The sequence below is a fragment of the Tauraco erythrolophus genome, chromosome 8 (genome assembly GCF_009769465.1).
Source record: "Tauraco erythrolophus isolate bTauEry1 chromosome 8, bTauEry1.pri, whole genome shotgun sequence".
Lineage (NCBI taxonomy): Eukaryota > Metazoa > Chordata > Aves > Musophagiformes > Musophagidae > Tauraco > Tauraco erythrolophus.
This window is the reverse complement of record NC_141472.1, coordinates 2705868-2730619: the sequence shown is the minus strand read 5'-3', so window position 1 is coordinate 2730619 and position 24752 is coordinate 2705868. Positions and strand designations below refer to the sequence as shown.

General features: G+C 43.6%; 1 protein-coding gene across 4 annotated transcripts in view; it reads left to right on the top strand.

The window, feature by feature from the left end:
* Positions 1-607: 607 nt before the first annotated feature.
* The window catches only part of IKZF2 (IKAROS family zinc finger 2), a 109061-nt gene continuing 84916 nt past the window's right edge, over positions 608-24752 (top strand). Inside the window, exons 1-2 of one of the 4 annotated variants that reach the window (XM_009990826.2) lie at positions 608-656; positions 1392-1496. In XM_009990826.2, coding sequence (XP_009989128.2) covers positions 623-656; positions 1392-1496 — 139 coding nt within the window. In that variant the 5' untranslated portion in view covers positions 608-622. Of the gene's footprint in view, positions 657-1388; positions 1497-24752 lie in introns of all 4 variants that reach the window. The other 3 variants (XM_086615358.1, XM_009990827.2, XM_086615356.1) reach the window with 3 other exon arrangements.

Here is a 24752-nt window from a genome sequence, read left to right as displayed (position 1 = left end):
CTTCACGCCACAAAATGCATGATCTGGGAGTATTGTGACGTTCAGCCCCATGCTGTGGCAGATAAATAGGGTTAGAGGGAACAGGTGCGTGTGCAGGTGTGTGTGTGCGTAGGGTGGTGTGAGACAAAGAGTTGTGATAACTCTCTCGAAGGGGAACGGACCTGGGAGGGCTTTATTTTGCTTAGATGAGGATGGAGTCGCTTGGAACGCGTGTGAAAAGAGCAATTGTTCATAGCATCCATCTCCTCGAAGTCTGTTCTGGCTGTGAGAGCTGATAAGTGATAAAGCATTACCGTCCCGGCTTGACAAAACAAGTGGAAAGTCAGGGGGAAAAAACTCTCAGATCAGGTAAAAATGTGAGGTAGGGTCAGACCAAGACGATCCCAGCGCCGCCTGCCCAGGAGCCAGCTGAATTTCTTTACCCAGATAATTTGCAGGAAGAGTTGGGTGATTTGCAAACGAGCACATGCGCTACACTTGTGTGTTTCTCTAGGCAATGGTTGCAACAGCAGTAACATGGGCAACTACTTAGGGCTTTAAGTAAGTTTAATCATTTAATGGTTGATACTGGCAGGCATCTTTGAGGGTGTACTTTTCTGCCTTGCAGCACTGCACTTTGACTATGGAAGCAGAGGCTGCTGATGGATATATAACATGTAAGTAGTCGTTTTATTTGATTATTCTGAATTACTTTCTTTTTCCCACTGTCTTTTCTGTAATGCAGACATCTGAAACTTTAGCTTCCTCGTGTATGGTCTTTGCATGGAGATGCTGCCGAATTAACAGCCTTTAAACATAAACTTTGTGTGTGACTGGAAATTGCATGGGGATGGATGCATGGGGGAGTAGCTCCAGGTGTAAATGTTTGATGAGGACGAATGAACTTTGCAAACGAGAGAGAGTTGGTCTTCATAAGTTCAGATTGCACCCAGAAACTTTTAATGCCTTTTACTGTGCGTTTCTCCTGTCTTCTGTCAGGGCAAAACCTCTTAGTTTAAGCACTTTGTTTAACTGTCGGTTAACGAGAGCTTTGTGGGGGAAGGTCTGCACGTTAAAGTGCTGCTTCAGTCTTCTCCTGCCCAGCCTCAACTCTCCGTGTCTGCAGGTAGAAAAGTAATCCGAACTTCTCCTGAGACAAAGCAGCTGGGGTAAGGTTTGTCACAGGCGTGTGTGTAGAGGACTGGTGGCAGTAGGTTTGAGGGGGCTCTTAAAATCAGTCAGTCAAATGTTTATTTGTGGCTACCGAGAATCCTACTACCAGGATTTTATGGGCTGGTAGAGGAGGGAAGGGCAGGGGCGAAGGGAGCGAGCGAGCCGTGCTTTTTAATCGTCGTGTTGCTCTGCCGAAGAAGGGGATGGAAACTTACGGGGGGCTTGTTTTGTGCAAGCAGGTGACAATGAGCTTTCGCCCGAAAGGGAGCACTCCGGCATGGCCATCGACCTCACCTCCAGCACACCCAACGGGCAGCATACCTCCCCTAGTCACATGGCGAGCAGTAAGTCTCTTGTTAAACCTCCTTCTCTTCACCGGCGCGGTTGGGTTAGTCAGGTCCTAACCCCTGCTGTAGGCGTTGCTAGTAACAGAAGAGAAGGGCAGGGTAGACTTTTTTTTTTTCCTCTCTCTTTTCTTTCTTGTTCATGCTGATGTCTCATCTAAACATGAACGGGATTACTAGTCTGAACTATCCCAAGGTGGCATTTGAGAGCTGGTCCTTACCTGTTCCAGGTAGGAAAACGCTAGATTTGACATGTGCTGGTTTTGTTTCATCAGGTTTTGAAATACAAATGGAAATTGTTGTTATTATTACTTACTGTGCTTCCCCAAAACAGCTTGAAGTAGCTTTATTTGAAAACAAACACATTTTATTTACTCTCACAAAACTATAAAGTTAAAATATCTGGGTTTGATGGCAGGTTGTATTGTACTGTTCCGCATAGAAACTTCAGCATCCCATTCGTTGCCTTGGCAAGTCCAAAGGTGGCTGGGATTGCTGGAAGTTTATGGCAATCGGTAGCTGACTCCCTAACAAACTCGAAAGGATTTTGTTTTAGAATGTCAGGGGAGAAAATGAGAAAATGTAGAGAGATTTGGGAGTCGACCCAGAGTATCAAGTTCTCATAATTTTTTAATAATTATTTTCATGGTGTGTTTTGGAGGTGGATAAATGTAGTTTACACACGTTTCATAAAACCAACATCCTTTCTTTTCTCTGTGTGTGTGTGAGTGGCATAGCTGGTTTTACTGTTATAATTTTATAGTGTTGCATCAAAATATTTACCTTGACATACCTCTATACTTGTATTCAAAAATAATGTAACATGCTTTGCTTGCAATATACTTTCAGAGGGTTCCTCTCTATGTGATTCTAATTTTCTTTCTAGTGTGTGTACTATAGAAATGTATGTATCTTTTTAAACTGAGTGTTTGCATAATACCCCACCGAAAAACTGTGAAAGAAAAAGAGACCTTTTGATGTTGCTTGCTTTGAAACACAGAGTGTATTGTCTTCAGAGTCTTTCTTACTGAGGAAAAGACGTTACTTTCCTTTAAGAATTCTTCTTTCCTCCTGCAAATTACGAGTAATACGCAGTTTTTATGAGCCTTTAAAACTGAGGGTTATTATGAAGATCTCCCAATTATGTACATGTTGCTAGAGAATATGATTGCTAATACTCCGGACTGAACTTTATATGACAACCGATCATAATTCAGCATCTTTAGACAATTCCAATCCTGCTGCTCTGGGATTCTGATATATTTTATTATGTTGTAAAAGTTTTACTGCTCACTTTCTTCATTTTCTTTGTTTCCTTTTTATTAATGGGAAGGCTTCATTGGAAGGAAAAAAATCTCCCTGTTTTAAATCTTCTTTATAATCTAGGCTAAAAACCAGAGTCAAATTAGGGAATAAAAAGATCTAGGATGAAGTAATGCAAAAATACTTTAGCACATTCAATATTTTCACGTTCACTGTGTTAACATTTTCAATGGTTTTTAAGCTTTGTTAGTTCTTGCAACACACATGTATCTGCAGCCTTGGTGAATATCTTTTTTTTTTTATGTGTTTTTTGGTCTCTCACAGGTGTCTCAACTGGTTTCATCACTGCTGCTCTCTGTTAAGCATGTGCTGCTGTTGAAAAATCAGGGGCTCTGCCTGGGTTTCCTGAGCCAAGCAAAAGTCAAGCTCCTTAAATTTGTTGTAATTTATTTATTCTTTGCAGACATAAGAATGTTTTGCAGAGAGGCAGTTTGTTCTGTCTTAAACGTGGAAGGTATTGATTAGAGGTTGTCGGCTTTTGTGGCAGCTGTTAACGTTGGTTCGCTTCAGGTTTTTGGCCAAATCTTGAATCTGGCATGTGTAGACTATATTGCCAGGCTGTGCTTTGGAGCTTGCCACCTGTTTTGCAGGGTACAGGAAATCCTTTTAAAGGTTCAGTAACTCAGGGGCCTGGGACCTCTTTTTTTTTATTATTTATTTTGTTTTTTAAGGATGGGTGGAGGTGGGAGAGTAAGGAGGAATGGCTGTTCAAAATGAATTTGGTAGCTCCCAGTGAATTGATCCGTTATCGTAAGCGGAGGAAGTGGCTGCGTTGTGTTCCAGTATGGTTTAGTTTCTAGTGGAGACACTGGAGACTGATCTCCTGTTGGCCCGCTGCTACAGCGAAGCTCAGGGCATGTTGTTCTGGTTGGGCAGGGTTTGCTAACGGAGGAGGTGGTACGTAAGGTGGTACGTGGATCAGACCCAAAACGTTTCGCTCCCGGTTCTGTTGCCAGTCATCCCCAGAAGGTGGCTGGCCCTAGTTAGGATGTGCACCTGCAGGGTAGAGATCTAAGTTTTGCCCTTTGTTCTTGCATTCCGTTGAATTATTTTGAACCGCGGCTCTTAATTTAGCCTTAATTTGCGTCTGGCTCAAACAGAGACAAAACCCTAAGAAGCGAATTTCTTGGATCTGTACCGAAACGACTGAGCAGCTCTCCCGGCAACAGCAAAATTATGTGCTAGGTAAAGAGTTTTCTATGCTCGTTAGCCCCTAGCAATCCGTGTTAGGAGGAGTTCTGGCTGGGCTACTGATGGGTTTGGGTTCTATTCCAAAAGGCTTCAGGTTAAATATTTTGGTTTGTGCCGGAGAGCTATCTATTGCATCCTTTAACCTATTATCAAGTATCTAGACGGGATGTGTAGGTTATGGATGGGGCTGACACTCAGTTTTCCTTCTGAATGAGGCGATCCTGAAAGATAAATCACAGTAAATCGGCTGTCAAAGCTAACTAATGATCTCACATATACCTTACGGTATGTATCTGCCTGTAGCAGAATGCTGTACGTATGTTGGCAGATGCTCTGTTCTAAAATACTTCATTGGAGTTTTATGTAAGCAAAGATGTGAAATACGTGTAAATAGTCGAACTGAATAGGTCGATACACCATCTCGCTTTCCTCTGCAGCAAAAAAGAAATTAGTGCTGTACCTGCTGAGTACCGGTGATACATTTACATAGCCCCAAATCTCGATGTCCGGATTTTCTTCTGATCTTTTGTAGCAAAACTCTTCCAAAGGCTGACATCCAGAGCTTGGGCATCAAAAGGGCTGCTCAATTAACTTTGTGCTGGTACTAGAGAGTTCCCTGCATGGCCCTAAGCACTCCTCTAGACCCCATCGAGTTCAAGGGAGTCTGTTTTGTTGCCTGTAAGTGATCAGGAACCTCCGAATAGGAACTGGCACGCTAATTAAAGGCTGGTGAGGAGTCTTTATAAAAGAAGTAATTCCCAGTCATGTCCTCATAATACCACATTGAGTCCTTACTGTAGTTATTAGAGACACATACTATTTTTTTTTCCTGTGGGTTAAAACAGACTTAGAAGAACGTCTGCATTAGAAACTGCAGGGGCACAGTTGCTCCGTTAGTTGCCTCGATGACCGCTTTGTAGAGGATGAAGGATCTTCTCTAAGACTGTTTGCCTGGTATCATATGGAAAATAGTGACAGCAGCTATTACCATCTGACAGTCAGTGACAGAGGAAATTTCCTCTTAAACTAGAGACTTTACAGTGGGTGTCCTAGATAACTTTCTTATCTCTGCTTTCATAGACAAAAGGAGCCCTTAAATGAAACGGAGTCGGAACAATCATAAATATCAAACCCAACATCTGATGTTTGAAACTGATTAAAATTGTGGTATGCTTTCAAGGTGTGTTTATAGTAGCTTAAAGTGTTACTAAGTTTTGAGAAATAGTTTATTAAGAAAATAAGCCTTGTCAGCCCACTCTGAAAATAATGAGGCGATTGCGTTTTCGCCATGGTGGGGAAGGATCGCGCTGTCTGGCGAGACAGCTGTTGGGACAACAGTGTGAAGGGTGAGTGATTCCAGCAGCAGTATTTAAAGAGAACTCGGGCAAGGTCTTACTGTAGTGTAGCCAATACTGTGTTTCCGGTGGTCAGGGTAGACTGGGGTGGACTATCAGTTGCACTCTTTTTTTTTTTTTTTTGTAACTTCAGAGCCTCAAGTCTTTCCTGATTACTTTCATTTTTCAACTCGAAATTGCCGTACAAGCCCTGTTTTTTCGCTGTTTTGTTGCCCTAAGCAGAAAGTTTCATGTGCCACGTCTGTATCAGAACCACATCTGTATGGATAAAGAAATACAACCGTGGAGTCTGCCTTTTGGAATGAAAACGTGTGAAATTAGAGGTTGCTTTGTGCCTCGGCTACGCGGCAAACGAGTCTTGCCATCGCCAGGGTCTGCGGCCCGGGCACGTCAGGCTGGACCTTGCAGTGAGATTCTTTTTGGCTCAGCGTGTGGTTTTTGTGGTAGGATGAGGTGATGGAGGCTGAGCCTCTGCGGGAGGCTTTTCTTCAGGATGGGTGGTGGAAGCTGTCTGGGCTGGGCTGCAGGGGGAACTGAGCTAGTGCTTTGGGGCAGTCGCTCCCCTGACATGTGCACTGGGGCATGAAGAATTCTGGCAGCCAAACTGCTGGGCTCTGAAGTGCAGATCCAGGTAGCCAGTTCTTCCAAATATCTTGGAAAGTGTGAAACTCTGCATATGGTGCTAAAAACTTGGACTGGATAACCTGGAGATGCTGAGGAATCGCTTTCCTCAGCAGCCTTTAAGGAGTAGAGTAGGCAGCATCTGTTGGTCTAGGTATCTTTGATCCTGTTTTCGTGCAGGGAGGTGGACTTTTGGCAGTCATTTGAGATGTCCTCTAGTCCTTTCTGTCTGACTTTCCAACCTTGACAGTTTGATGTTTAGAGAGCTCAGCTGTGGAATTTCATGATGATGCCCAATCCAGATGTACCTGTGGTTTTACAGCTTGAAGGGCAGTGAAGATGCACTATGCCAAGATGAGCTTAGACATAAGGGATGAGCTCAACCAAGTGTGGCAGGGAACAGGTAGGAGTGAGCTACTTTGGCACTTATGGAAGCAATGACTTTGTTTTGGTCTTTTAACCCCAAGACTCCCGGAGAATAGCCAGGGGAATAATACTCATGAAAGTTTTAGTCAATAGGTTTTGCTTTCTTGAAGTTTAAGGAGGAAAAATAAAATAATTTTTAAAAAAGGAACAATCAGGCTTTACACAGAAATCTCAGATTTTGTCCACACGTATGAAACCAAAGCAATGCAGAGTAGTGTCACACTGTCGTGGTTTTTGGACTGAGGATCGAGACAAGAACCGAAAAGGGAGCACCCACCAACCATGGTCTCGGGCAAAACATGACTCAGGCTTACTTCTTAAAACGAAATAATTTATTAACAGTTACAAGAGACACAAGGGAACAAGAAAACCGGTTACTTGAGAGGAGAAAGAGAAAACAAGGCCCGATCTCAAAACAACACCTCCCCACCCCCTATTTTCCTTTCGTTCCTGGCTCTGCCTTCCCCCCAGCGGCGCAGGGAGACAGGGAATGGGGGAGTACAGGTCAGTTCATCCATGTTGTTCACTGCCGCTCCTTTCTTAAAGGAGGAGGAGTCTTTACACCATTTTTCCCTTGCTTCGGTGGATCCCCTACTCACAAAGAAAAAAGTCCCCAAACTTTTCCAAAGTAAGTCCTGCCCGCAGGATTGCAATCCTCCCCATGGATCGCACCAGTTCGGGCTTTACCAGTCTCGGCCTCTTAGGGAGCTGCTGCCACTCGCGTCGGCGTGGGTCGTCCCACGGTCTCCAGATGCCTCCACGACCTCGTCGTGCATTCCATGCCCCATTATCAACAGTACCTGGTCGCGCATCCCCTGCTCCACGACCTCTCCTGGGCTCAGGCATCTCCTTCCCGACGTGGGTTTCTCCACAGGCCACGAGTGGGCCGCTGCTCCGCCGAGTACACCCTGGCTGCAGGGGGGCCGCCTGCCATCTCACACCGATTTGCAAGGGAAGCCTCAGCTCCAGTACACCTCCTCCTGCTCCATCTTTGCTGACCCGGTCGTTGTAATTGTCTTCTCTTAGATATTAATCCTCTCTGGGGAAGCTCGGCCCGGCGGGCACCCCGGGAGTGGGGCGCTTACCGAGTCCCCCATGCGGCTTCCCCGGCGCCATCTTGAGCACATGGCGCCGGCCCCGGGCCCGAGCGGCCGCTCGGCCGGGAGCCGGGAGCGAGGGCAGCGCCCTCCTGCTCTCTCCTCGCTCCTGAGCAAAAAGCCCCTTTCCCGCCCCTTTGTCCCAACTTAAATAGGGCAATTCGCAGAGGCGCCGCCTTGGCTCAACCTCCCCCGGGGGGATGGGACTCAGATCTGGTGGCACAGGGAGCAAATCCCCTCCCCTGCCACCAGAACACCCCCCACACACATCAAACTATCACACACACTATTTATTTTTTTTCTTAAAAAAAAAAAAAAAAAAAGAAATAAAAGTTTACCTGGAAATGAAATACAATCCACATGGCATCCTAGCAGGTATCAGCTTAGTTTTTTCACGTTGGTGTGGTTAAAATCATGAAACGGTTTCTCTGATGAAAACCAAGTAGCCACTGAAATTGCTAGATGTTTGAGTAACTACTGTCTATAGCTCACGCCCCGCTGGCAGAGGGTTGCCCTGTGTATTTTTCAGATCTTCTGTCACGGTCTCACTGGCATTCCCCATGGAATCAGCTACTCAGCTGCAAAAACATTCCTCTCTCTTGGTGAGTGTTATAACGAGGGTGGAGCGAAATGATCAGTTAATCTCATTAAATAGGTTTTTATTCATTCTCATGGAAGTCTCTTGAGAGGTCATCTGCCAGGGCTTTGTTGCAGCACACACCTTGCTTAGGGAGCTTGTGTTATTCTCTTGGACTGTCAGCTTCGGTTAACTTTGCTTGGTACACACCCTGTTACAACACTTGGTGCTCTTGCTAGCTTTGCAGTCAGCAAGTTTTCAGTGTGTGCTTCTGGAATTTCAGTTCCTTTTCGGACACGCCAACAAAAAGAGCAATCCTCATCTTCCTTGAAACGCGGCACTGATAGCAGCTGGACGACAAGATACCCGTTAGAGAGCGCTCTGTCTTTTCCATCCCGGATCTGGGGGAGAAGGTGCTGCTCCTGTTGAAACCGATAGGTATTTTCTCCTGGGAATTTGGGTCGAGGCCTTGTTTCCCGTTCCCGTGGGCCACTGGCTCTGTCTAGTCTTCTGACTAAATTATGGTTTTCAGGACGATGCTTTTCACGTGAAAATGCATCTACCTGTGATGTCTTTGTGCGTTGCTGAGGGTAAGCAGTGCTTGTTCTCCATCCAGTGCCAAGAGGGCACCTTGGAGGAGCCATGCTATTCTAGCCAGGAGAAAAGGCATAGCCCTCTTCTGCTTGTCCCTCGGTAGTCCCAGTGAAGGAAACTCCTTGGGGGAATCCACCTTGAAGCAGCTCTGTAGAAAATTTAAGAGAAGGCTGTGCCACTGCTGTCTGTACTAACAAGACCTGTTGCCAGCCCGGGTGCGGAGCCTGTGCCATGGCATGTTGTCCCTTGCCTAGAGCAGTGAACGCTTGCTTGGAGCCCAGGCATCCGGCTGCTGCATCCCAACGGAAGGAAGGAGAGCTGTGATTATCACTGAGAAGCGATGAGGCTCCATAGGAATGGCGCTGGGGGTAGGTGACCAGAGGCCCATTTTTTTTCTCCTGACTCTTGTCATCGCAGGGGAGTCACTTCATGTTTCTGTGCTGCTTTTTTTCCCCCATTCTTGACTTTTTTTCTGAATCACAGAGGCTGTAGATCACTCAGGATGGAGGTTTGGATGGTACATGCTAGGCCTTGTCAAAAGTAGGAATTTTATTATGATACCCGCTTTGCTTAGGGGTTGTTTTAGGTTTAATTTTTGCAGCCCCATAATGAGATGGATTTAGAAGTACCTTAATACCAACATAGCTTATTTCCTGTCCCGTGCAGGAATAATGGTTGTAGTCCTACAGCACCCTGTTCTGGTGTGATTACATTAGAGCAACCACAGCATTTTAACTCTTCCCAAACAACTGAGCATTACCAGGTCTCCAGGTGGACAAACCCCTCTTTGCACTGCCCAGCAAAACGCGCCCTTGATGCGGAGCCAGGTCTACATTACCGGCTTCTGCTGGCACAGCGGTGACAGCCTGTGGCTTTGGAGAGCTGTAATCCCTCACAGGTGGAGTGATGCTGGCAGAAGCTCCTGCTGTGAGCATAGACCTGGCTGGCAGGGTCACCTGCTAGTGGTGTTACAGGGGGTACAGTGGAGCATGCCGTAAAACAGGAGATGCTGTTCCTGGAAAAGGATGGCATTGATTCATCCACTTCTGTGCACATACATCTTGTGAACTTCTGTGAATTAGAACCTCTTTTTTTTTTCATCTAAACTGACTTTTGCTTTCTTCAAGCCTCTTCTTTTTAGCTCTGCTTTCCAGTTTCGGAGTTTATTCCTCTAGCGCTGCGCGGCCGAGGCGTAGCACCGCAGTGGTGGTGGGCTCTGTGTGCGGCGTACCCGCTCGTGAAGCTCGTGATTGCTCTGTCTGTGGCAGGTCATAGGGCTCAGCCTCCCCTCTGGCGAAGCTGAGACTTCTGGTTGGATCCCTGTGCCTCCCCAGGAAAGGGGGAACACCTGTAGGTGGTTAGAGGTCAGTCCTAGAGCCCAACTGCTCTCCCTGGCGTGGAGAGTGTGAATATCTGCATCTACCAGCTGGTGCTGAATGAAAAAGACGGTGGAGTTTAAGCGCATCATCTCGCTAAATAGGTAGGAGTCCCTCCTCTTCTTCTCTGGGTTTTATGCAGGGCATGAGCCAAGGAATCTGATTCATTCCAGACCTACCTCCACTCTCCCCACCATGGCTTCATGTTACCTGGAGAAGCTGCAGAGATTTGGTGGTTGGTTTTTTTTTTTTTTTTCACCCTCTCTTTCTGCTGAGGTATTGGTATCACCTGTGAGGCTGTTCTGGGCACAGGTGTAGTCACACCATTAGGGCAGAGAGGAAGGGAAGACCGTTGGGAATATTAAAGCCCTTTCCCTGTCGCTGTGCTGGAGAAGGCCTTTTGAGGGCTCAGCTCTACTGTCCCCCCTGAAGCTTTATGTGATGGGGGTAGAAGACCCAGCCACGTCTTGGTGCTGTCAGTGTCAGGTCCTTTGTCCTGAGGAGTGGAAGTCTGAAGCAGTTTCCAAGGAAGGTAGGACATACTGAAGCACAGAAAATCCATTGACCTTGTCTGCCTGTCCCATCTATCACCTTTTTATTTTCTCATGGTGTTTCCTCTTATGTGGGGAGGTAGGACAGTCTGTGTTTCATCTCTGGCTAATGGAAGATCCGGGCTAGGCTTACGATAGAGGTGCTCCGTTTGCAGTTAAACCACATACGTGACAAAGCTTGAGTTTCCGATGAAGGATATTTTTCTGTGTATCTCATTTGTTCCTCCACTTGAACAAAATGAGTGTTATCCCAAAGATATTGATGCGGTGACTTTCAACAGTAGGCTGGAGCCTTCTCAGCTCCTTAAGTTTCCTTTGTGTTCCCCTAAGCCTCCAAAAAACCCTAATTCCATCAGAAGAAAGTGACGTTGCTCTGGTTTTTCTCAAGGAACGCGTGTTCCCTCAGTCCATGAAAGTTACGTTGGTGAGTGGCACAGAAAGCTGTCTGGAGAAGCCTGTGATGTACCCAAGTCCATGTTAATTTTTCTCATAATTACTCTTTGATTTGGGAACGTGTGTGTGTGTGCAGTCATACGAGAACTCACACCTATTCTTTCCTAGTCCCCAGCTCAGCCTTTGGACATTTTATGATTCCTTCTGCAAGCAAAAGTGCTCTTTTGGGTGATGATCTAGCCACAAAACACAAACTGAGAGAAATTTTGGTAACTGTATTTGTGTATCCATCAAACCCCAGTGGCATGAATTAAACACTTGCTTCTGTCCAAAGAGCAGCAAACAGGATGGTGTGAATTCCCTTCTTTTGAAAATGAAAGAAGTTGCCTCTTTCTGTATGAAAACAACAAGTCTTTTGACACAGAAGAGATATGAAGTCTATTCATTTAGGGAAGAGTAGCGGTTCTCTTTGAAGTCATGGATGGTTTAAAAGTTTCTGGGAAAGAGTCGCGGTAGATTGAAGATGTTCTGGTTAGCAGCCCGGTCTATGCTGATGGGGGCGAAAGCTCAGGCGAAAGAAGAAAAGAGAGTTTGATTCTGGTGGTTTTTAATCTTATTTCTTGAGAAATTGATATCCTGCAGTGTGTGTTTTGCCTAGTCCAGATAATGGCTCCTGAAGGGGAACAAATATTATTAATTAGTGGTGTTGCATAGCGCTTTTAATGGTCCGTTTCTAGATAGGGCCTTTGTAGAGCATGTGCAGTGTTGTGGTGAGGGGCCTTTCTCCCTGCATCTCTGGGGTTTGGTCTGGCACGTGTGCAGTTGGCCCAGGTACAGAAATATTTTTAGAATGCACTATTGTGCCTTAAATTCACTGGGTGCCTTAATCCTCGTCACCTTTCAGATGTAGGCATGTCCTAGACAAAGATGTATGTAACAGTTTTATGGTTTAATCTCCCAAAATTGGGTCAACTTTAGCAGTTGTTTTGACCTTGTTACCAGCACAGGTGGTTCCTGGGTGAGTTGAATCTATCTCCATGCAGCTGTGTGGAACAATCTGGGGTATCAGCTTTAGTTGAAACTCCCTGCTTGAAATTTTTCCTCTAGCTTAAACACACAGGTCCCTCTCTCCATCACTGTTAAGTATTATCCTTTGGATAAGCTGTTCTTTTAGAGTGCAATGTAATAATATCTCCTCGTTATATCATGCTTTTTCAACAATAAATCTTTAACAGCTTCACAAAGGGTGCCAGTTGAAGAGATACAAATGGGTGAATAAAATTATAGGCTGAAGAGGTGGAGAAAAATTAGAGAAATTAGTGTTAGTAGGAATTCAGCTCCCATAGGTGGGAGGCAGTCAGCTTCATCATTTGTGCATGTGACTTCAAAATGTCAGATTATAGGTAGTTGTCAAAGGTTCGGACGAATGATGTGCTAGTTGTGTATTTAAGGGTCAAGCAGTCTATGACGTTAGCAGACTGAGAAGTCTGTGATTTAATTATTGTGTTCTGTTAAATTTGTATTCTGTCAGTTGGACAATTTCTTCATTTCTCCAAAATTCCATGCACTTATATGCGAATTCCAAACCAGCGTGTTTTCAGAGTACAAACACTAGCCCCTAAATTAGCTAATATCAAGTAGAGAAGGTTGGCAGCTGGAGAAAAAAACGTGAAAACGTGTCCAGCCCTGGTTTATGACAAGCCTGTACATGTGTGATGTGTGTAAATACAAATCCAAGGCACTTATGGAGAGTTTCGGTCACATACGCTAGAGATGTACGGGCTTGAAAAATATCAGAATCAAGCAAGTCTCATGAAATTAGGAAGCCAGAAAGAGGAGAGGTGTGTGAATTGTGCCTCTGCTGAAGGAAAAGCTATTAAGCGCCACCCTCTTCAAATGTCAAATGCATGGGAAAAAGTTGTTAGAAGCCAGCCTCTGCTAAGTCTGCCGCTTGCAGAACACACTTTTTGTTAGATGTTTGTGCAAAATCCTCCTCGCTGGTGGGACTGTGAGACCAGACGTGACTCAGGCTATCGGCACGTAACGTGGTTTCAGGTTGCTGTCTTACTGTTCTTGTGTTAAAATGCTGTAAAGAGGTATTTGCTTTTTTTTTTTTCCCCCCTCACACTTTTAAAGCGCTTCGTTTATTTAATGTCATTAACGCTGTTGTTACTTAATTTTAGCTTCTGACTGGTAACCATTAAATATTTACAGCAAAATCGATAGTAGTGAGATTTTTGCTATAGTAAATATATATCATGTGTGTATTCAAAACCAAAGAAAACTGCAGTGCATTCCAGGAAATCATCTGTAATGATGCTCTGCAAAGTACTTGCTCATCTTCATGTCAAGATGCTTTATCTGTGTCCCAACTGCAGCCCTTCCTGCAGTGGAACCCCGATTGGTTGTATTTTTTTTTTAGCAGCCGAGAACAAGACAGTGCAGTGCCTTAGGAAAAGAGTGAAAAATAGTGTTTTCATTGCAGAAACATGAATGATAATTGCAGTATGATTATCCAGGGTTCCTTAGTGACTGTATACGGGGAGATATTTAAGTTTTTTTTATGTTGCATCTGATAGACAGCACCCCAGCACCAGACTACAGTGCTGGGAGAAGAGAATTGCACGAGGCTACTGTCCATCCTGTTTTCTGACACACGTGAACGGCGTTCCGTGCCCCGGCTTGTCATGTTTTCCTCCCCTTTGCTGTGGCATCCGAACGCCCTTCTGGAACTAGTGGGGTGTGAGAGTCCCTTTGAGGAATTTCTGACGTGTCTCCTGGTGTGAGGTCAGTCCTCGGGTCTGGGTGGAGGCAAAGCCAGCCCTGCGTTTGGGAAGGGGAAAGTGTTTTTGAGAGAAGGTGGCAATGTGGCGACTGAAAATGCTGGTTTAAAACCATTGAAAACCAGTGCCTAGTTAAAAAACTAGAGCTGTGACCTTAAACCGGCCTCGGATGCAGACTAGGGTTTGTTGGAGGGACATGGAGGGTCTGGATAAAGGTATGAGATAGACAGGATGCCTGACGTGTGGACTAGGCAATTTCTTCTCCAACTTGGGTCTGTGCATCGTTTTCTCACGCGATAGTAAATGGAACAGATCTTGGTAGACCATCAAGGAGGTGATCTGAATTAATCGTTCTGGCCAGGTGTTTTGGAAGGGTGGAAGCTTCCTTATGAGCTGGTGACAAGATTTCAATTTATAATTATGAGTGTAGTTTATAATAATAATTCTAATTATATATATATAAACAGTTTAATGTAATATGGTAACATTTGCTGAGCTTTGGCTGCTTTCAGACAGTGAAAATGTGCTGGTGGTTGTTGGCTAGGATTCAGAAACATTTGTCAAAATTTTGTGCACTATGTGAACAACAAAATTTTGTGTGGATTAAGCAATTATTAATTCTCTCCCATTATCCGTCAGCTAAAACTACAACTAACTCATTAACCAAAATTAATCATAAATAAAGCCGATCTGTTGTTGAGGAGCCTAATTAGAACAGTAATTGTGTAATGGTGATGCATTTAATGTCAAAATGCAGATTTACAAGCTACTCCTTTTGGTGGTGATAGAGCAAGGTGTTCTTAAATGAGGCGGGATGCTTATCGCTGTCATTGTCCTCTTAATTAATGCCACCAGGATTCCCTGGGTTTTATTAGTGTCCCCTGTAGAGCACTTGGAAATGTCCTAATTCTGCTCACATTGAAACCAGTGGTTAAACTGTCTTTTTTTTTTTAACTTCCATGGGAAGAAGGTGCTATATGGAGGTGCTAGTGTAAGACGTTGTATGCTCCTGGGTTTACTACTGTAGCAGCGTATCCGTGTGCCTGAGCTCTGGGAATACTGGCTACGCTTTGGGATTTGCTACTGACTCGCCATGGAGATAGATCTGGAGTTTCAGGCCAACAAAACTGAATTGTGACTCAACTTTTTAAAAACGATTGAGTAATTTTCCCTGCAGTTTCATTACAGTATCTTTCGCCCCAAGGATTAACTTCCAGCAGTTTTTCATTGCTAGGTGTAATCTGGAATTTTAATAAGAAGGAATTGTTTAAATAGGATAGTGTTTTATCCCAAATTGCCTTATTCTGACGGTAAAAGTAGCATTACTAGTAAAATCAGCAGTTGTTCCTGCTACCCTGTATGCACAATTCCTTGATTTATTTTTTTTTAATCTGTTGTCAAAATATATTAAATGCTATTGTGAGGTGATGTTTTTTTTTTTTTAGCACAGCGTGTTTTATTTTAACAAAGTACTGTTTGAATCATTAGCAAAGAAATGGGCACTGGATACAGAATATATGATTCACCTTGTCTCATCATTTGTAATCACTCTACTGATTTTTTTTTTTTCCTTCTGACTTGCTTTAGAGGGAATCACAGAACTGAAGCATTGAATTAATCTTGAATGTTCCTGCTAATCAAACTTCAAGGGAATATTGAGCATAAATGCATTTTACCTATTTTATTTTTAACTTTTCCTCTGCGAGTGTGGTTTTTTTTTTTTTCCTTGTGCTTCCTGGTTCACGGGGAGAAAAACCCTATGAGCATGTTTTAGTTACATCACTAATATTAGAACTGAGTAATCGGGTGGCTTTGGCAGCAGTCTCGTTTATAAATTGTTGGTGAGCAGATGGCTCACCAAGTTGGCATGCCAACTCCAAACTTTCACAATCATGAGTCAAGTTTTAAATCGCAAGATTGCCTTACATGCCATGAGATTATTTTTTTTTTTTCCTGTGTTTGTGTAATAAATGCAATTCTCTATGTACCTTCTCATTTCTGAGCTGTGTTTTGCACTGAAGCGTGGCCGTTTCTGGGGTTGGGAATGCCTTTTTTTCTTAATTTAATGAAAGTGGAGACTTCTGTAATCACTTATCTGAAAATCTTGCTGCTAACAAAAACCAGTAAATATTGGGCTAAGAGACGTAAAAGTGAGACTTGCAATCTTGGCTGATGTCGAATAGTTGAGATCATTTACAATTATACTTTTAGCAGCTCCTGGTTTGTAGGCACAGTAATTTGCTAGAAATAATTTGCTGATATCCGTAATCCTGGATATGCAAATCTGTGCCAATTTGTTTGTTTCTGGAGTGCAAGGGTTAAGTCATTAGGCAGCATAGAGTACAAATGTTACGTTTTGAAATGCAAGAGTGAATATTTTCTGTAAGCAAAATGTAGCAATAGGAAAAGAGAGCTGAGCTGGAGCCTCAGATGTTCTCACCGTGAACGCAGTGAAGTTCCAAAAGGGTCAGATCTTCATCCCCTTGAGAATTTGGACAAATATTACTGGAAGGATTTTTATTTTTATTTTTTCCCCCCTTTTTTAAGCTATTCCTTTAACTAAAATTAACATGGTATATGTGGGTTATAATGCATTGTGGGACCTGTTACAGAATGATAATTAGACCTTATTTCTAAGTGATTCCACACAAAGTGTGCTGTTGTAAACGCTGAACAACCGCATTTCATCCATAATCATGTAATTGGTGTGTGCAGCTAATTAGTGTGCATTCAATTTAGGCCCAGATTTTTTGGAAATGTCTCCTGTTCTGGTCCTGATTTAGCAAAGCTCTTAAACAGATGATTAACTTCCATTGGCTTTAATAGGACTTAAGCACATTCTTAATCAGGGCCGTTGTGTCAAATCATGTCTCTTGGTGACAATCAGAACAACCTGCCAGAGCCGTAGTAAAAAAATATCTGTAGGTCCTCCTTAAATTTAGATTAATCATTTCTTTAACTTGTGAAGCATTCTGTTTCAGAACCTAAAACTCCCTGTAGCTCATGCTCTTTTTTTTTTTTTAAAAAAGCAAACAGTTATTGTCACAATCTAATTGTATGTGTAAAGTTTACAGATTTTAACTAGCTTGGCAGGAGGCTGTTTACATGAAATCTGCTCAATACACCTTTGAGATGGAGAAGAAGAAAATATGCGTCTGAGTGCGCCTCGCTGGAATATAAATGTCAGCGCTGATAGATATCTATGAGAGAAAATTTGTGTGGGAGTAATAATTTAGTAATAAAATAGGTCAAATTAATTCTTATGCTGAAGGGGATACCTTACAATAACCATTTTGTAATTTTATGTTTGACAGTTTGCTCTGCATTATGTGGATAGGTGGAGCTGAGATAATGTAATCCATTTCCAATTGTAAACAAGATTGCTTGAAGAGCCGCTGTAGTAAGATGCATGTTGGCTGACTTTAAGCTGAAAGGTAATTGCCTCTGAATATTAATGTGCATGTGGGGATTTTGTTTTTAATTCTGGGATTTCATCTTTGCCCTATAGCAGCTCTGAAGAGGCCCTTGTTTTCCCAAACCCCACTTTGCTGCTAATTGAAGCTGATGCCAAGTGTTGTGCTTTGGGCCTTTTTGCTTTTATTTTATGTGGCCTGTGCACTTTGGAGAACGCTGCTGTCTTTGGCTGTTTTCTTTTTTTTTGTTAACCACCTTTTGAGTAGGCGAGGTTTTTCTGGAGATGCTCTTGCCGTCCCACAGCAGCTATGACCTGTTCCTGGGCTAGGCGAGGAATGGTGGGTTATGAGAAAGGGGAGAAGTTGCTGCACGGATTGAATTGTAACCTCTTGGAGAAATGAGAGTTGAGGTGCTGATTCTGCGTTGAGTAGCTGGAGAGCTTCCTGAGGAGTAATATAGGACCTATCCAAAGCCCTCTGGACTTCGTGGGAGATTCTCCATCTAGTTCCATGCACTTCTGGAGCAGACCCCTATCACGGGGGCAAGTTGTAGGTACGACAAGCTCAGTCTGGGGGAATATTACAGGGACTGCTTTTGGGTATGAAACTGTTGTAGGCACGGAATGCAGCAGCCGGATTACAATCAAGTCCTACTTCATCTTTCCTTTTAAATTCTGGCACTTGGCTTCCATGAGCTCTTCTTTTACCAGCCGCTGACGGCGAGACTCGTCACTGGGTGCGGTGGCACCGGTGTTGAGCAGTGTGTAACTGCAGCTCTGCTCCGGAGCAGACCGCGCTGGAACGGCGCTGCGGGAGCTTGGAGATGCGTTGTGTGCCGAGTTTTAACCTGCACGTGTTTTCATGGCACTGGATGTGTGGACTGTCATTAGTTAGGACTGTTTAAAGTGCTCCACATGGCCTTCTGGCGGAGATGGCTATTCCTGGGGCAAGCATTCAAAGCAGACTTCAACGTGCCTCGTTCTTGGTGGCAATGCCAGCAGTTCTTCTAAAAAAAGAAAAGCCAAACAACAAAATGGGATATTTTTAGCTTGGATTGATTTACTAAGCTAGTTTACTGCATGGTCTCACACAGTGAGAGGGTAGTGTCTGGGCAGGGGTGGGAGCTCCTGGTGCTGATGTTTCTGCAGAGGCAAAGGCACACCGAACTGTGCTAATGCCTGGAGCTACCAGAGCTGCAAACTGTGTTGGTCAACGGGCTGTTCTGCTGCCTCTGCCCCGGTGCAAAGGGTGGTCACCTCTTGCAGAGAGGCACTGGCTTCACAACCAGCCCTTTTGCAGATTGCCTTCAGCTCGTGGCTCACAGTTGGACTATAACCTCATATAATGTCTCTAGTTAAACAGCGGGCTGAATAGAGGTGGTGTTATGGGTGGGAACCACTAAACAGAGCCAGACTTGAATCTTCCACATTCCTGAATGCACCTTGCACCAACTTCGGGGTTATTGAGGCTTTTGTTTTAGAATGGTTTTAAATTTCCGTAGTGCCCTGTCTCCAGCGATTTGGTCTGACACTTCTTGAAGTCAAGGGGAGTCCTGGTGGTAATTCAGTCGTTTTTGCAACGTGATGCTGCTTGTAGCAAAGCTGCTCTATGGATGCCTTTGCTAAAAAATTACTTAGCTACAGAAACGTTTGACTGTAGGCTGGCAAGCAGAAAAAGTGAGGCTGTGTGGGTTTGTGAATGTATGTTGCCCATTAAGGAGTCTCAGTCTATGCTGGGGCTGCTTCATTACTATGATAAAAATAACATAAAAGGATTCTAATAACTAATTAACTTGTTCACTAATGGATCAAGCATTGTCTTAAGGGCAGCAGTTTAAAAGAGTCCGTTTAATGAAAGTTGACTGGAGGTATGTCCTGTGGCTATGACAAACTTTGTTTTATAATAGCATGTATTTTTCAGTAGCTCCTTGCCATGCTGCAATGTGGTTGGAGTGGGAGAAACAGAAAACTGGCCATTTCCTGGCAGATAGCGATAAGTTTCTACTCAGTCAAAACGCTCTATCCACTGTGATAGGTTTATAATTATTATCCTAAGATTGATGCTTTTTGGGGGGGAGTGTAAATTTGTGCAGCAGTAATCCATTAAGAAATCAATAATCATTCCATCCTGAAATGCAGTTTCTCTACAACATTATAAATACACACCAAAGATTTGAAACTCTGCTTGTCTCCCCTTCTCCATCTCCCTCCTCCTGCTTCCCTGAACTCCAAGTTCGATGTCCTTGATTATGTTGGAGAAGCAATTATGTGGTAGGACTCTTCTGTTGCAAAAAAACAAGTGTGGTCATATTAGCATAATCCTGAGAGTGAGTTAAACTTTTTAGTGTCAACTTTGCTCTCTCCCCAGTACCCTTTCGATCCTGGGGAAATTCCCCCCTCTCCTCTGCCTCAGTTTCATCCCTGGTAGATGGGGATGGTGAAGATTCATGCCTTGTTTCTCTGCAGAGGGCCGTGGAGAGGAAGTGTTGTGTAAGTGCGAAGTCGTGGTATGTGTACATTTCCTTTTCCTCACACCTCCTCCTCATTCAGTCTTGGTTCTTCGTGTAACAGTGCAGAGGTTTGACTATCGGAGGCCAGCACGTCCTGCAGGACTTCCCTTTTTGCTCTGAATTCTCCTCAGTTGGGCAAGCACGTTTTCGAAATGCTGCTGTAAGTTATCCCCTGATCTAGAGAGCTGGAAACCTACTTTATCTCAGAGTAAAGGTGTTTGTAGCTGATAAATAGTAGACTGTATGAGGAAGACTGAGAGTATTATTTATGTTTCTTGGTGGAAGGCTAAATTTTATGGAGCGAGGTGCTGGTCTGGGCTGGTTTTGATCTTGCAAAGAAAATTGTGGATGAAGCAGGGAGATGCTATTGCTGTACTAAGAGCCACAAAACATGAGGTACTTTAAATATTACACCTCTGTGTCTCTTATTCTCATTCTTCCTCTACTTCCCTGTTGTTAGAGCTGGCTGGAAAATCAGTTTTAATGAAACATACTTCCATTTTCCAGTCGAGTTTAAATCACTATTAATTTTAGCCAGCTCTGCTGTTGGCTGAAAAATGGGGCATTCTTTAATGATAGAGTTGTATCTTACGTCCATCAAGTTTGTTGTCCAGGCCTAATTTAACTCTGTTTTCTTGTCTGCCCCAATAAAAGGCATGTTGGGCTTGGGACGGATGTGATAACTCCGTACCTGCCTTTTACTCTTCTGAGAATGTCATCATCTAGTGCATGGATGCTCACCAGCCTTTTCAGCTTTGAGAAGGAGAGAAAGACCAGAGTGTTCATCACATCTTCCCTTTTGATATTTGAGAATCTCGAGTTATATCTAGAGGTCTAGCAAGTGCAAAGCGTGAGTTTTGCTTGTGATTTGACACATGTATACCTTGGCTTATCAGAGCAGGCCATGGGAATACCCACACAGGTAGCATTATTCATGTGTTTCAGTGTTCACAGGCTTACTTCTTAGGCAGGGGGTGTGGAAGAGCTGGTGATGAGTGAAACTGGACACACTGAAGCCAAACACTGTTTCTCACCTGCATAGTTGCTCTAACACAATTTAAGGCTACTGTTGTGGTGAATTCCCTCCCTGTAATGCTGTATGGGGAGAGCTTTCATGCGTGGCTTCGTTGTGGGGTAGCTTGGCTTTCACTGGTTTGCATTGGAAAGTGTGAAGTTGTGATGCTGGTGGGAAAAGGCCCAGACGCCAGCAAGAAAAAGTTGGTCCTGTCAGTTGTGTTCAGTAGGTTTCCATTCAGCATTGACTTTTTGTCTGGTGAATTGCTTTTTATTTTTTTTTTCTTCTTCTTTAAGGCCGTGAACCCCACGCTGGGCTGCTTTCCCGTCAGTAAAGAATAATTCTTCGTTTTCCTGAAACTGTCCCTCTTGCTCAGATGCTAGTAGCACGAGTTTAGCAAGGGCTGGCACTTTGTAGGATTTGACTCTTCTTAATTCAATACCTTGTAACTTGCACCACTTCTCCGTTGGCCCACGTACTGATCAATGGCTTTTACACATCAACACAATTCTGAATTTTGAAAAATCACTTTTTTCTTTTTTTCCCTGTCGGGTCAACTTGTGATACAGAAGCAGCAGCTGACTGACAGCTGATTTTTCTGCAATGATTTGCTGAGGTGTTCATGCAAACGACATGTGGCTTTTCAGCGAAATAGGAAGACTTTATCACATCTTTTTGGGTTTTACCCATTACCATTTTTTTCCAGTGGTTTGCAGAATGGTGAGTGTTAAAAGCCCAATATCAGCTCACAGGATGCTGAGTTTAACAGATAGGGCTTTATTAGCTCTCAGTTGCATTTGTCTTTACTTTACAAGTCTCTATTTAGAATTACCTGTGAGTTGTTATTTTCCAGTGTGGTTTCCTAAGACAAGCCTTTTTTTGCTCTTTGTTTCTGCTGCTGTTTTTTTTAACTATTAAAAGCTCATCAGCATGTGTATAACTCTTAGGAATGTAGTGTCCACCGATAGCTTGCATGGCAAGTTACAGGAATTGATGTAAGCGGCTCTTTGGAAAGAAAATTCTTCAAAGAGAAATATTTAACAAATTGAACGATTAAGAGATGCCCTTTCAATCAATAAGTTAGAGTTAATTGGCTGTGTACAAAGCATTTTTTAAACAACTTCCCTAAAGATGCTGCATATTGGGCTTAGAGTGCCTTTCTGGTGAGGCTAGACTGTGAGGCTGCTTTCAAAGGCTGGTTTCTTCTAAAAAGTGCTTATTTTCAATTATTTCCCTCCCCACCACAATTTCCAGAACTAAAACCATTTTGTGTTGTAACTATGGGTCTCACTGACTGAATTTAAGATTGTTTGGTCACAGCTTTGCATTTCTTCTTGTTGGTGTGTGTGCCTTCCTAGGAGTATCCCGTGCTCTAGTGACTGCACACTGCTGCTCTAGAAAACAGTCACCAGCCACTCTCAGCCCGTGGGCAATCACAGTGCTGCAAACGTATGGTATTCAGGTCTCTGTCACCTCATTTTTCTATTTCTGTTGCCGTGAGCATTATCAAAGTCTCCCAAGTGCAACACGTTGACCACAAGCCACGTGTTAGGGTCAGTGGTCCTAAACTGCTGGTTCAACTTCATGCTTGTAGACATGACTTTAAATCTTACTGGAATTAAAAGGAGAGAAGAACCGTAAAGCTCCTTATTAGTGCTAGCAGGCCGTGGATAAGGTTCAAGAAAAGGTGTTTCATCCAAAGGTTTCAAAGCCTTCTTGAATGATGAATGAGCAGTGTCCTCAGTACTTTCAGAGGATGGAGGTGGAAGAAGAGCTTACGCTCTCTTTTAGCAAGAGCCACCTGTCTTTGGGATGCCTCACTTGGCCTATTGTGGACTTGACTTTTAAAGATGACGTGGATTGCTAGACCATTTGAAAATGAGTCAAGAACACATGAAGTTGGACTCTTGAGGTGTTGGTCCTAAATGTCTTGATCAGTGACATGCAGTGAGTCAGCAACCGAGCCCCAGAGAAGCTGAAACACCTGTCTTCCAGCTACGAGTTCACTTTGCCAGACCAGCATTTCTTGCTCTGTGGGTTATGTAGAAGTGTTAAATGTGTTTAATGAAGCTCCCTCCCTCTTTTTATTTCTTTTTTTTTTTTTCCCCCAGGTGTCACCTCTAAAAGTCGAGGTGAACTGTAAGAAAGAAAAAGAAATCTTTAGCATAAAATCAGTAGAAATAAGTAGTTCAAAGCAAAATGCTTTCTCTTCCTTAAATGCTTGTCTTGGAAATTGTTCTTCCCTTTTGGCCCACCAAAGGTCCTCTCTGAGACTCGTAAGCCGAAGCTCTCAAATCGTTTGAGCAATGCTATGTTCGAATGGAGAAATGTTAACAAATCTTGTCCAGGCTAATTCTCCCTAGCTCAGTTGGGAAAAGGAGGAGGGAGAAAATCATTCAGTAGGTATATCTTCCATTCAGCAGGAGCTGCACATGATGGGATTATTAGTATTTCTAAACTAAAGCCCCTGACAGATCCTTGGATGCTTAAAGCTGTTGTGATGCTTTACCAGATGGTTCAGAAACTCAGACTGGAATATCTCATTGGCTGGTGCTGAACAATGACATTTCAAACCCACACGTTCGTTTGGATTTTAATTTTCAGGAGGATTAAAGCTTTTTGGGATATGGGCTGTCTCTTTCCATATATATGCTCAGCACCTTATGTAGTTTGGATGCTTTTGCAGTGTCTTTTATAATTCAGCATATCACTTAGGAAAGAGCAGTTTGAACTGGTGCACGTTTTGAGCCGTATGCCTGGTCCAGCAAAGCGCAGACGGGATAAGTGGGCAAGTTGTTGCCTCACTTAATGCTACGAGCATGACGACTGCAACTGCTTTGTCTTGTATCTGGTAACTGTGTGAACAGGTGATTGTGCTGAAACATGCCGTTTTGGATGTATCCCTCTGCTCTTTTCCCTTTTCCAATCTTGTCTTTGAAGCCCCGTTCCTGCAAGTACTAATGCTTTTGCACAGCCCGTACCAAGTGGAGTGTTGATGTTTGTTCCTGCGAGGTGTTGAGCTGTTCAGTCCTGACTCCGCGAAGTACTTTGAGTGAGACCCCGCTGCTCTGGGGGAGAAGATCAAAGGAAGCTGGTTGGGTTTTGCTCCCTTTCAGTTCCATGGCATTTTAAAAATGGGATGGAGTGCCCCTCTGGCAAAATTTACAAGTGTTTTAGGGCCTGCCAAGTAAGGCAGTCCTCCCTGGCTGCCTGCATGACTGTCCTGGTTAGAACTAGGACCGTTCTGCTATGTCTGAACTGCTTTGAAGCAGGGATGGGAGTATTACTGTTAAATTCCCTTCTAAATTCCTTAGGGCAAAGACTGCTGTTTTGTTGTGTGTAGATGTATCAGGTGGTGGTAGGTTACTGTGTAAAAAAAAAAATTTACGTGTAGAGATGATTTGGGGGTCAGGAGAAGGATTTGAGCTTAGTATTTGAGGAACAGAAAACTTAATTATAATGCTTGTTTAAGCAGCAGTGTTAAAGCATGTTCTACAAAGCAATGAACCAAGATGCTTTGCTGACAAGTCTGAGAGGTTTTGCTTTCTTTCCGCCCTCTCTTACCCTGGACATCTCTAAGAGAAAAGCATCAGTGGGGAAAGATTTTGGTTCTGTTGAGAAGAAAAAGGACATTTTATGTAATTATTTTTATGTGTTAGACTGGTACTTTCAATCCCACTGTTCTCCATATGATTCGTTCTATTTGTACACGTCTGTTGCACAGTATTAAATAATGTGCAGGGTTTTTTTTTCTGTTAAACAAGTATTCCCTCGGCTTGTCACAAAAAGCTGACACATGTTTGTTCTTCACTTGGGGAGTTCTGCATCTGTCGACACTTCAGTCATAATCAGTTTAGATTTCAGCAGCTGATTAGTGCTCACCTCTAACCAAACTGAGAAGCTGCTCCTCCAAATGGTAACAAATAATATCCTAATTAGTACCGTGCATAACGATAGCAGGAGTCTTGGCTGAAAGCTACTGATCTCGAAGGCCTTTCTGTCCTAGGCCACTGGCTTTGCAGACTGTTGTAT